Consider the following 13,751-nt stretch of genomic DNA (forward strand, 5'->3'; position numbering starts at 1 on the left):
TGTTCCTGGCATGTAGTTGATGCTCAATAATTATGTGTTGAATGAATAACTTTTTAAGTAAGCTTTTTATCCTGCATGAAATAGAAAAAACTAAAATAATAATTTTTTCATATCAAGAAACTTTAGAGAATAATCGATTATGTGCTTTTCTTAAATAATTAATTTTCACACATTTAAAGTTATATGGATTTATTAGTTTGCTAGGGCTGTCACAGCAAATCCCACAAACTTGGTAGCTTAAGCAACAGAAATTTATTTTCTTACTATTGGCTAGAGTCTGAGATTCAGGTGTCAGCAGGATTGATTTCTTCTTAGGCCTCTCTCCTTGGTTTGTATATGGCCATCTTTTTCACCTTGTCTCCACACAGTCTTTCCTCTGTTTCTGTCTATTTCTGTTTCTCATCTCCTCTTATAAGGGTACCAGTCCTATTGGATTCTACCAGTTTACCTTAATTACTTCTTTAAAAGCCCTGTCTCCAAATAGAGTCACATTATGAGGTAATGGGGTTTAGAACTTCAACATTTGGATTTGGGGGAACCCAATTCTTTTTTCAGTAATTAAACCATTTTGCATGAATTAAATCACTCATAAAATTTCTTGTTCTGAAAAATGTTTTTCATAAGAAAATTTAAAATAATTTCTTAAATAAATTAAAACCAAAGTATATATAACCATATATGCATGACACACATATATACAACACATATACACACATCATTTATTATGTACTTACTATGGAATAAGCATTATGCCGAATGTTTTAGACAAATATCTCATTTAATGCTTATATTATTATAAAATAAACGTTGTATTTCTTCATTTTACATGTGAAACTGAGATTCAAAGAGGTTTGTTTGCTTCCCTATAGAGTTTGATTGGGAACTCTATAACTGGATTTGTATTCTTAATCACTGAATTATGGATGTTATAGAACAGTGCCATCCAATAGAAATGTCTGCACGGTCCCAAAACAGTTGCCACTAGCCATACACAGCTATTAAACTCTTGAAATGTGGCTAGTGTAACTGAGAAACTGAGTTTTTAATAGTATTTCATTTAAAAAACCATGTGGCTAGTAGCTACCATATTGGACAGTGTAGTTATAGAAGTTTCCACTGCAAAAACTAAATGTATAACTTATGCATAAGCAATCACAACAGTTTTTTAGAACAGAAATGAGATTTCCCGTGTTTTACTAGAAATCTTTTTTAATTTTAAAAAATAATACATGCACATGGTTTTATGCAAATAGATCAAAAGAGGTTCTAATGAAAAATAAATCTTCCTCTGACCATATACTTTCAGTTCCTCTCCAAAGCAACCACTGTTTCTACTTTCTTTTTTTCTTTTCCAGAAATAGCCTATAGATGTACAAATAGAAACAGCCTTGTAAAAAATACAAATAGGCATCTTTTAAACCAAATCACAATTTAGTTATTTAAAAGATTGAAAGCAAAAGATTTTTAAAATACTAAGTCAATTGTTTTCACTCCTAATCCTTTGTGGAGTGAGATTGGACTATACATAAGTGTGTTTCTGTTTTCTGGTGTGAGTCCTCATTTTATAAGAGATTCGAAATATATATGCTCTCAAAATTAAACTTCAAATTTTTTTTACTCTTATTTTATCCCTGTAATATTTTTACTAGCCAGAAAATTAAGACCATGAATTCCAAATAGGTAACCATTTTTAAATTTAATATTGGCATGATGTGAAATTATAGTTGTAGTGTTTACCCTAGATGATAGGTCAATGTTATTTCCTGATTACCACTTTTTATGAATATGATCTCTCTTACTCATTATATAAGGATATTTATTATATAAAATTTATTAAATTTTTATTATATTAGATTTACAATTGTGTAATATGATTCTCATAAACAAAAAATTGCTTTTTTTCCACTGCAGAAAACTTGAGGATATTGTCTTTAGGAAGAAACAACATAAAGAACTTAAATGGACTGGTAGGTTTCTATTTATTACTTTAAAAAAGCATACACTTTTTTATTAGTATACAAATAATACTTGTCCATCGCAAAAACTTTACAAAATAGAAAAGCAACTATAAAAAATACCTATAAGCCACTGACAATTTAAATACTGCTAACAGTTTGATTGACATCTTTCTTTTTTTTTTTCCTATTCTTCAGTGGGTATATAAAGCATGAAAGCATCCTATACATATTGTTTTACATCTCTTTTTTTACTTAATATATAAATATATTTTTCCATGTCATTCATTCATTCACCAAATTCATTCAATAATATTTCCTGAATGCTGACTTTAAACCAGGCATTGTTCTAGGCACTAGAGATACACCCGAATATAAAGCAAAGTCCTTGCTCTCATAGAACTTAACTTTGCAGTGGAGGGAGACAGAGTAGAAAATAGTTGTGTGATACATCAGATGGTGATGAATGCAGCGAAGAAAAATGAGGCATGTAAGAGAACATAGATTGATGGGAAATTCTCCCTGGAAGTGAGGATGTAAGCTATAGAGCTTACCAAGGGACAGGTGCTCCAGGCTGAGGTAGGACAGCAAGTACAAGTGTCCTGAAACTGAAGCTGCTTGGTATGCTTGAGTAAGGGCAAAAGAGTTGAACGAGAGAGAGAATTTTCCTATATAAATAAAGTTGGAGAGGGAGCCAGGAACCAAGCCATATTATGCCTTGTAGGTCATGATAAGATTTTAGATTTTTTTCCAAGTGGCTTACAAAGCGATCGGAAGTTTTTGAACGTCAATCCTTCCCTCAAAAATGTGCCAAGAGCAATCGAGGCTCAACTACAATAGGTGGGCACATAAAACGCACACGGGATACACCTGGAGCACCCAGCTCAGGTGACCAGGGAGATGCACCACTGGGCCCCACAGGACTCTCACTACATAAGGCCACTGCCAAGACCAGGAGACACAATAGCTCTACCTAATATATAGAAACAAACAGAAGGAGGTGGCCAAAATGAGACAGATAAACATGTCCTGAATAAAACTCCAGAAAAAGAGGAGAGAAAAAAAATAGCTTAGACGATAGAGTCTCTGTTCATCTCTCTGACGACCAAATCAAAGTTGTAACAGTAATAAGGAGCAGCAACAAGGAAAAATCACCTGGGATCTAGAGGAACAATCCATACAACTAGGGAGAAGTCCAGGATAACCCTGTGATAGCAGAATGTAGGACAGGGCGAGGACACAGGGCTGCCCGGTCTCGAGTGGCTGAGTGAGACGGAGGCAGCGGCAGTGCCTCTTAAAGGGGCCATGTCTGCGAGCGAATTTTCGCGGTGATGGACCTGCTTGCTCTGAGCACCTGTGCCAATTTGGCTAATGCGCAGGGGACACCAGGAACTTATAGGGAGACATTGTCAGAGTGAGGGCTTAGGTGAGACTCGCTCTGTACAGAAGTGCCAGTGGTATCCATTGTTCCTCTGTTGAGCCCTCCCCACACCAGTGCGCTGGACACAGCACTGCCATAGCTGTGATGTCATCAAACTGGATAACAGAGGTCACTCCACCCAGAGGATTCCCTGAAACCCCGCCTACCCGAACTCTTGTTCCCACCCAAGCCACATCCAGATATATCCTCAGCAAGTCAGGTGCTCCTTGCTGAGACTCACACTGGTGGAGGCAGCTGGCCTCAGTTTCTGGTGTGGCCTTTTGAGGCAACTATAAACACAGCATCTGTGGATTGCTTGCTGAATCTTAACAGGTGGACTTGGCGGGGTATAGGCTTGGGCTAAATTTGGCCTGCAGCTGAACCCCTTGCAGGACTGTGCCACTGGACATCTACTTCACAAATCCATCTAATAAGACTGGGAGACTTAGGAGATTTGCTTAGGACATAGAAATAGACATGGAAAGGCAACCAAAATGGTAGGACAAAGAAGCAGAAAGCATATGAGAGAACAGAACAGAGATCCAGATATAATAGAGTCAAATAATCTAACAGATGCAGAGTTCAAAACACTGGTTATAAAGATACTCAGTGAACTTTTGGTTAAATTTAGTGAGAACTTCAACAAAGAGATGAAAAACATAAAAATAGAAATGGAAATTATAAAAAAGAACCAGTCTGAAATGAAGAAGAGATTATCTGAGATGAGAAGTATATTAAATGGAATAAACAAAGTGAATAAAGAAGAGGGATCAAATACCATATCTAGAGGACAGGAAAGCCAATCAGGACACTCAATCAGAATGGCAAGAGATAAGATGCCAAGGCTATAAAACTAAGGAGCATGTGGGACACTATTAAGGGTCCAAATATTCATCTAATCGGCGTAACTGAAGAAAATCAAGATGTTGAACAGCTGTTTGAAGACATAATGATGGAAAACTTCCCTAACTTGGTGAAGGAAATGGACATAAAACCCCAGGAAGCTCAGAGAATTCCCAAAATCAGGGCTCTAAAGAGGCCCACACCAAGACACATCATAATTAAAATGCCAAAGGTTAAATACAAAGAAAGAATATTAAAAGCAGCAAGAGAAAAATAGATAGTTACTTATAAGGGAACACCTATAAGACTGGCAGCTGATTTCTCAAAAGAAACTATGTAGGACAGAAGGGCTTGGCAAAAAATATTTGACAGGATGAAGACCCAGGATCTACAACCAAGAATAATTTATCCAGTAAAGCTATCATTTAGAGTTGAAGGGCAGATAAAGAGCATCTCAAACAAAAATAAGCTAAAGTAATTTATCACCACCAAGCCAGTTTTACAGGAAATGTTGGAGGGATTTCTTTAAAAAAGGAAAAACATGTATCAAAAACAGGAATAAAGAATGGTAACAGTCTACAGCCATGCCATCCTGAATGTGCCTGATCTCGTCTGATTGGAAGCTAAGCACGGTTGGGCCTGGTTAGTACTTAGATGGGAGACCACCTAGGAATACCAGGTGCTGTAGGCGTAAAAAAAAAAAGCATAATAACAACTACATTCCTATCAATAAGTATCTTAAATGGAAAAGAATCAAGTGATTCAACCAAAAGATAGAGTGGTCGAAAGGATAATAAAACAAGACTCTTACATATGAAAAGGAAGGAGATGGAAAAAGACATTGCTTTGATGGACCTAGAAGTTATTTAAGTCAGACAAAGGAAGATAGACACTATATGATTTCACTTATATGTGGAATCTAAAGAATAAAAAGAACAAACTAATCAAAACAGACTCACAAATATAGTGGACAATTTGGTGTCGGACGGAGGGGAGGAGGGTTTGGGGGGCTGGGAGAATGGGATGAAGAGCTAAAGAAGTACAAATTAGTAGGTGATGGATGGTCACGGGGATGGGGAGCACGGCGTAGGGAATGCAGTTAGCATTAATACGTTGGCTAGGTGGAAGGTCATGGGAGGGAAGGTGCAATTAGGGGGATTGTTTTATGAACTATATAGCAGTCTAACCAATGTACTGTATACTTGAAACTAAATAAAAATTAGAAAAGAAAACTCTAGAAAAAGAACTAGACACAATGTAGACAAGCAATATACCAGGTGTAGAATTCAAAACACCGGTTATAGGATGTTCAGTGAGCTCAGTGAAAATGTCAACAAAGAGATAGAAAATATAAAAATGGATGGAGATAGATGACATAAAAACAAACCAGTTAGAAATGAAGAACACAACTGAAATGAAGAATACATTATAATCAACTGTAGATCAGATGAAGCAGAGGGTCGATTCAGCAATTTGTAAGACAAAGACGCAGAAAACACCCAATCATAACAGCAAAAAGAAAAAAAGAATCCAAAAAAATGAGCGTAGTTTAAAAGGCCTCTGGGACAATATCAAGCATACCGACATTCATATCATAGAGGTACCAGAAGGAGAAGAGAGAGCAAGGAATTGCATACCTATTTGAAGAAATAATAATGGAAATAACTTGGTGAAAGAACTAGACATACAAGCCCAGGAAGCACAGGGAGTCCCAAACAAAATGATTCCAGAGAAGACCACACCAACCAAGACACATCATTATTAAAATGGCAAAGTTTAAAGATAAAGAGAGAATCTTAAAAAGTAGCAAGAGAAGAGCATTTAGTTAGCTACAAGGGAGCTCTTGTAAGACTGTCAGCTGATTGCTCAATAGAAACTTTGCAGGCCAGAAGGGACTGGCATGAAATATTCAAAGTGATGAAAAGCAAGGTCCTATAACCAAGTTTACTCTACTCAGAAAAGTTATCATTTAGAATCAAAGGACAAATAGAGTTTCCCAGATGAGAAGAAGCTAAAGGAGTTCATCACCATCAAACCAGTATTACAAGAAATGTTAAAGGACTTTTATAAGAAGATAAAAATGTGAATAATAAAAATGAAATAACTACATATCTATCGACAATCACTTTAAATTTAAATAAATGCTACAATTAAAAGACATGGGGTGGCTGAATGAATAAGGAAAAAAGACCCTTCGGTATGCTGCCTACAAGAGACATGCTGTAGATTGAAAGACACACACAGACAAAGTAAAAGGATAGAAAAAGATATTTCATGAAAAAGGAAATTAAAAAAAGGTGGGGTAGCAATACTTATACTAGATAAAATAGACTTTAAAACAAAGGCTAAAATAAGACAAAGAAGGACCCAGCAATTACACTTCCGGTTATTTATCTGAAGAAACCCCAAACACTAACTCCATATGTTCATTGAAGCATTATTTACAATAGTTGAGATATGGCAGCAATCTAAGTGTCCATCAATAGTTGGATGGATAAGTCTACGGCCATGCCACCCTGAACGTGCCCGATCTCGTCTGATCGCGGAAGCTAAGCAGGGTCAGGCCTGGTTAGTACTTGGATGGGAGACCACCTAGGAATATCAGGTGCTGTAGGTGTTAAAAAAAAAAATAGATGGATGGATAAAGAAGTGGTACATACATGCAATGAAATATTACTCAGCCATAAAAAAGAATGAAATCTTGCTGTCTACAACAGCATTGATGGACCTAGAGGGTACTATGCTAAGTGAAATAAGTCAGAGAAAGATTCTCAAATATTGCTCCCACGAAATGTAATATATATCTAGAAACCACAAAGAAATTGTAAATATAGGGTTAAAGGCATGTACAGAGATATTATCGAGCTGAACCTTGACTTGCTTAGTTCTGTTCACTTTCTGTAGACTATCAGTAATACCCAATGGTTAGTTTTCTTCCTAGGATGTGTGGATGTGTGTGTGTGTATACACATACCATACATTTACCAAAGTCAACATTTTACCACTTACGCGTAGACTAAGGAAAAATAAATCTACATATGCTGGGCTTCAAATAGGTTTACATACTGATTTATTCATCCAGACATAGCAGCCACACAGAGCATGATTTAAATAGCTGCCTCGGTAAGTTACACATGACTACTCTAACATGTGAAACGTGGAATGTTAAATTGAAGGAAAGGGATCTATTTAAAACTACTTAGGAAAACTGATGATTAAAGTACATTATAAGCCCATTTGTATATGTGATCTGGCCTATACCTTCCTTTTGGATCTCATTTCATATTACTCTTCTTCCTAGTTGGTAATTTCCAGCCACTGGCCTTCTTTTTTCCTGGAACATGCCAAGTCCATTCCCACCTGAGGACCTTTGTACTTGCATTTTCCTCTGCCTTAAAAACTCTGTTATTTCAGATTTCCACATTACTGTCTCCTTTTTAAAAAAATTTTAATTTTGTTTTTCAGTTTTTTAAATTAAATTTATTGGGTGACATTGGTTAATAAGATTTTATAGGTTTCAAGTGTGCAATTCAATAATACATCATATGTCTTTTGCATTGTATGTTCACCACCCAAAGTCAAACCTCCTTCCGTCACCATATATTTGATCCCCTTTACCCTTATCTCCCTCCCTTCTCCCCTCTTTCTCTCTGATAACCACTAAACTCTTGTCTGTGCCTATCAGTTTATTGTTTGTCTTGTTTGTTCATTGCTTTCAGTTTTATATCCCACATATGAGTGAAATCATATGGTTCTCACTGTCTCCTTCTTAACCTTCACACTTCAGCTCTAATGTCACCACCTCAAAAGTGACCCGTCTACCTTATATCTAAAGTAGCCTTTTAAACAATAACTCTTACCACTTATAATTTTTTTCATCTCTCTCAGTACTATCTGAAATTCTTATTTATTTGTTCTCTCTCACTGTCTCTGTCTCTCTGTTATGTGAGTACATGGATCCTAATGAGCATGTCAGTTTTATCAGCATCTACATTAGTGCCTCATACATGTAATTGGCACTCTATAAGTATTTACTGAATGACTCAATGTATTTTTTTACTAACTACAAAAACTATTAGGTTAAAATTTTAATTCTAAGAGTAATACATATTAATTGTAAAAAAACATATCAAGCAATTTATAAATATATGAAATACACTGTGGAAATCCCTACCTACCTCCTCAACTCCATGGTAACAGAAACAATATTGTTTTGTATACTTTAACATTGTTTTTTCTGCACATACAAATAAATAGAAAAAATAAATAAATAGATATCTATGTGTGTGCTTATGCATCTGTGTGTGTTATATATATTTGTACTGATAATGTACAGCACTAGTATTTTTTTCTGCTTTTTCATTTAATATATCAGGAATATCCTTCCATATGAAACATGCAAATTTAATGCATTCTTTTTTAAGAGCTGTATAGTTTTCCACCATATCAGTATATAAATTTCATCCATGTTGTAGCAAATATCAGAATTTCTTTTTTTTTTTTTTGAGGATGAGTAATATTCTGTTGTATGTATATACCATATTTTGTTTATCCATTCATCCATCAATGGCACTTGGGTTGTTTCCACCTTTTGGCCATTATAAATAATGCTGCTATGAATATGAGTATCCAAATATCTCTTTGAAACCCTTCTTTCAATTCTTTTGGGTATATGTCTGGAAGCAGGATTGCTGGATTATATATGTTTGGTTTTTAGAGGAACTGCCAAACTGTTCCATAGTAGCTGCACCATTTTACATTTCTACCAACAGTGCACAAGAGTTCCAATTTCTCCATATCCTTGTCAACACTACTTAATTTATGGCTGTTTGATAGTAGCCATCCTAATAGGTATGAGGTGGTCTCTCGTTGTGCCAGCCTCCTCATTTTACAGAGTAAGAAACTAAAGAGAAATTATTTGTTCATATGTAGAAGCAGACCAATTTTCTAAATGCTTGTTCACTGAATGTACAGTTCTCCAAAGGGCCAGTTTATTGAAGGACAGATTTCACTGAATTGATTCATCAAACTTGCCAGATCTTATGGATTGATATTCACTAGGTTGCTTCACCAAAATCTTGTCTTTATTACCTGCTTATAAATATATAGAAAATTGTGTTGGTTGGAATGTTTTCAACACATTTTGAAATTTAAGTTTTTATTCAGTGTTAATATTACTACAGCTATTTCGTCCAGATGTTGGATTTGTCAGTCCATCTTTGTAGAATGTCAGTTTCATATTTTAGCCACTGATCACTTCTCAAATGATTAAACCACATAAAAATAGTAATCAATAGAACTGGTTAGCAAATCCCTAAATTTAGGGACGTACAAAAGATAGTGGAATAGATTGACCATGTGTTAGAAGATAAAACTATACCCTGGACATTCAAAGTTTATACAACATTGTAAGTCAGTATGCATAAGAAATTCTCATTCTGCAAAGTCATATTGCCAAGTAAAGTCCCTAGACGCACTGAAATTTGGTTATTGCAAATTTCATGGTTATGAAGTGTCTTGGTAATAGAATCCAAATGGCTGAAAACTAAATTAAAGCTAAGTTGACTTCAAATGAGTGAACAAAACATTACAGACAGCTTCAAAGTTACTGTACCTAAAGGAATTTCTATCCTATCCTATTTAAAACAAATTACCATAATTTGTAAGTTAACAATGTTTCAGTAAATCAGTAAAAGTATAAATTCAGCAAGTTGGCTGTTTGAAGAACTGATCAAATTTGCTATGTGAAAACTGACCAAGAGTCCTCATCTGCACATGTAAAACAACACTAAATAAGTGGGAGAACCCAGAATTAAACCTAAATCTTCCAGTCTTTTTTACTGCTACCTCATACTTTCTAAATTGGAGACAGGAAGTGGATGGGGATACAGTGCAATGAAATATATGCAAGAAAGTTTAAATTATGTAAAGACATTCTATTCTTCTGAAAGACACATATGATATACTCATTAGATCCTTTGGGAGGAGATATCAGAATACTAGCCAAGGGGATTTAGTTAAATCACAAAGTTCTGACCTAAGAATGCCAGGATGGACTGATTTAAAAGTTTCTTTTACTCTAAACTGTTGTTTCTTCTACTCAGAAAGTGACACTGAGACAAATTATGGGAGTTGGGATGACAGACAGCACTAACTCAGGCCACTCCATTCTCAGTTTTTCGTCTTGGTTCCACCAGTATGAAAAGTGCATGTGTTAAGGATTTTTATTCAGTGCACGTTTATTCTCTATAGTCTTTGAAGGCACAGTTACCAGGACATAGATGTGGACCCCACATTCTAATCATTACCATGTGGTCGTAGGTAAATTCTTTTGGGTTAAGAGGAGATTGAACAATTAATTGGTCCTGCCTAGTATTTTTTTTTTTTTTAAAGAAATCACTACATTTTGTCTTATGACTATTAAAGAAGGAAGTCTTTGTGCTACCATTAAATATATCTGTCATTTAAGAGTATGATGTAATCTTTATATGATAATGGATTGTGGGTTTTCAACTGAATTTTGTACATCAAAAAAAAAAAAAGATGAATCGATTTAAATAGATAGCAGGATGGATAGATAAATATGTGATAGGAAAAGGATAATAAAGTAATAATGGTAGAATCTGGGTAGTGGTATTTACTATAAAATTCTTTAAGCTTTTTGTTGTTGTTTGAAAGTTTCCACAATAAATATCAGGGGAAAAAACTCTGAAATTTAGACCTAGCTCTACTGTTTAAGAGAAAAAGCCTTTAATCTCTCTATAATCAAATAATCAAATAACTTACTTTGCCTATCTTGAATGTTATAAGGATCAAATAATATAATGTATAGGGAAGTAATTTGAAAACTATACCATTCAATAAAAGTGATAAAATAGTGCTATTATTTTCCTTCTTAGTGATTTCAGTAGCTATTCTTAGTTCAGATCAGTTTGAAGCAAGGAAGAGAATGTTCTACTTGGCTTTCTTAATAAGAAAAAACTGCTACACAACCTTTAACTCTTTTGCCAGTGGACAGGTGAGTCTCAGTTCTCTCTGAAGGCTATCGTCTTTATAAGGAAGGAGAACAGAAGGAAAAGCTTAAAAATAAGCATGTAAGTCAAATTGCTTTCTTTTTTTCAGGAAGCAGTAGGGGACACGTTAGAAGAACTGTGGATCTCCTACAATTTTATTGAGAAGTTGAAAGGGATCCATGTAATGAAGAAATTGAAGATCCTCTACATGTCTAATAACCTGGTAAAAGACTGGGGTAAGCTGAGGCTGGCTCTTTCCTAATCTTCTACCCCCTGTTTATAGAAAATAGCCTAATAGAGAACAAGATGCCAAATGGAGACATTTATTTCTAAGCACAGAGGGAAATAGCTATAGGAGTTCCTATATTTCAGCTAAATGCTTGAAATTTATATTTTGATATTTAATTAGAATGATTATAATAGAATAGATCTTGGTCCTATTAATAATGAAAACATTTAAATTATTATCTAAAGGCTGAAAGAAATCAGTTTAAATGTAACAATTTTGGGGTGGAAGACTTATTTGACATCGATATTGTTTTGCTTTATTGTACATTATTTATTCAGCATTTTCTAAAGCCCTATTATGTGTCATGAACTATATGCCAGACTCTTGAGAAACATTGTTGAATAGGACACTATCCCTGCCCTTAAGGAGGTCACAGCTTAGTGGAGAAGGTTAGTTTATAAGCTAACAATTATAAAACTGTGTGATAAGTCCTACAGTAGAAGCTTCAATGAGTTGCTTTAAGAATTCAAAGGTGAGGGAAGGGGTAGAGACAAAAGCAGTTTAGCTTAGCTCATACTAATGCAATAGAGCGTAGAGACCTGCCACTGGAGAATGATCTGTTCTTTTTGATTCTGAACCTCATTTCCTTGTTCTATTCTATCCTTAGGCTAGTGTAAAAGTAGAAGAGGTATAGGTCTTCTTTTTCTCTCCTTTTCTGTAATGTTTTCGGAAAATGACTTCACATGGTCTAACTTCAAAATCTTAAACAACAAATTATTCTGAATAGTCACAAACAGTGATACTGGAATTCACCCTCAAAAATCATAACAAGGAAACTTGCCATTTTAATGTGGAATGCATTCTTTGTACTTGCAGCTGAATTTGTGAAGCTGGCAGAACTTCCATGCCTGGAAGACCTGGTATTTGTAGGCAATCCCTTGGAAGAGAAACAGTCTGCTGAGGGGAACTGGATTGAAGAGGCAACCAAAAGAGTGCCCAAACTGAAAAAGCTGGATGGTGAGTGACTCTGAGCCAGCTCGGAAGTATTTTCTAGGTATTAGAATTGGATTTGTGGCATGAAATCATGAAAAGGAAGAAAACTAAAGAAAATGATAGATTGTCTCTAATCTCCAAGGCCATTTCTGTCCACAGGAAATTTTATGGGCCAGGTTTGGGCCAGGTTGAGATGAAAAACTCCCAGGACATTTAGACTGGTGTAAGATCATCCCTAGACAAAAACTTGTAAGAAAGCTGACCTTATTCTCAAGTCATAAAGGCATTATTTTACAGAATAATTGGATATAATGTTAAGCAATTGCTTTTTCATAATTATAGTGTTCTCTATGCCCCTCCCACCCAATTTTAGTTTCCCATATCTAAAATAGGTGTCGATGTCTGTAGATATCCCTGGCTAACTGAGTTCAAGTCCCAGTTCTACCTCTTAATATTTTTGTTGTCATTGTGCTAGTTAGTTAATCTCACCAAACCTTTTCTTTTGTAATATAAAAACAGACCTCTCTGGGTCTTACCTCTTCCCAGTGGTGCTGCCAGGACGCCAGGCCAGGATTCTGACTGTTCCAGAACTCACAGACTTCTCTTTTTTCTACCAGCCCAAAGAAATATTTTTTTAGTCTGAGCAGAATCACTATCCTCTCTTTTTTACATCATTCTGAATCTTCTCACAAACTCTATCTTCTCAGTGATCTTAGGTTTTACAAAGATAAAAGCCAGTAAGTCTGACTGTATGTTTCTGCTTTCCACACTGCCCCTGAAGCAATAATGCAGAGCCAGCTAGCCTACCTGACTGAATGGGGCAGTAGTGGGGAGTGAACTGGTGAGGAAAATCACCATCATCATCCCATGTACCAAATGCATATTTTCCTTATTGTCTTCATCGCCATACCCATCCTGACATTCACAATCCAAAACAAGAGGGCCTAGATGTCTATGGTTGAGGCTTCCTTGTTCCTCAACCCTTCTCTCTCTTCCTTACCACCCCTGCTTCCCTGCCATTCTACCCTTCCTACTCGGTGTCTCTCCATCTCTCCCTTACCACCTCTATCTAAAGTTCAGTGCTCAATCCTTTTATCCACTTCAGATTACTGTGGTGGTTGTTCTTAAGTGGTGCTACATCCCTGTGGAGGGATATTTCAGAATCTCTGGGAAGACAGTGAAGGAGATCTGTACAGTTTGAAAAAGTTTTACAGGTGAATCTGATATGCATCCCTGGAAGAGATGTGCTCATCTGTCCTCCAGTTGGGAATTTTTACATAAAAGCCTCTTCAGTAGCT

The 13,751-nt window shown here is 35.7% G+C and overlaps 1 protein-coding gene and 2 pseudogenes across 3 annotated transcripts in view; all 3 read left to right on the top strand.

Annotated features, from left to right (window-relative positions):
- Positions 1-13,751, top strand: part of DNAL1 (dynein axonemal light chain 1) — a 37,228-nt gene that overhangs the window by 15,644 nt on the left and 7,833 nt on the right. For all 3 annotated transcript variants that reach the window (XM_006925428.3, XM_025042075.1, XM_015599749.2), the window contains 3 exons: positions 1,912-1,967; positions 11,341-11,467; positions 12,337-12,477. In XM_006925428.3, the coding sequence (XP_006925490.1) occupies positions 1,912-1,967; positions 11,341-11,467; positions 12,337-12,477 (324 nt within the window). The remainder of the gene's footprint in view (positions 1-1,911; positions 1,968-11,340; positions 11,468-12,336; positions 12,478-13,751) is intronic.
- On the top strand, positions 4,793-4,909 carry LOC112473763 (annotated as a pseudogene).
- LOC112473978 lies at positions 6,717-6,835 on the top strand (annotated as a pseudogene).

The sequence above is a fragment of the Pteropus alecto genome, unplaced genomic scaffold, assembly GCF_000325575.1.
Source record: "Pteropus alecto unplaced genomic scaffold, ASM32557v1 scaffold8, whole genome shotgun sequence".
NCBI classification, from domain to species: domain Eukaryota; kingdom Metazoa; phylum Chordata; class Mammalia; order Chiroptera; family Pteropodidae; genus Pteropus; species Pteropus alecto.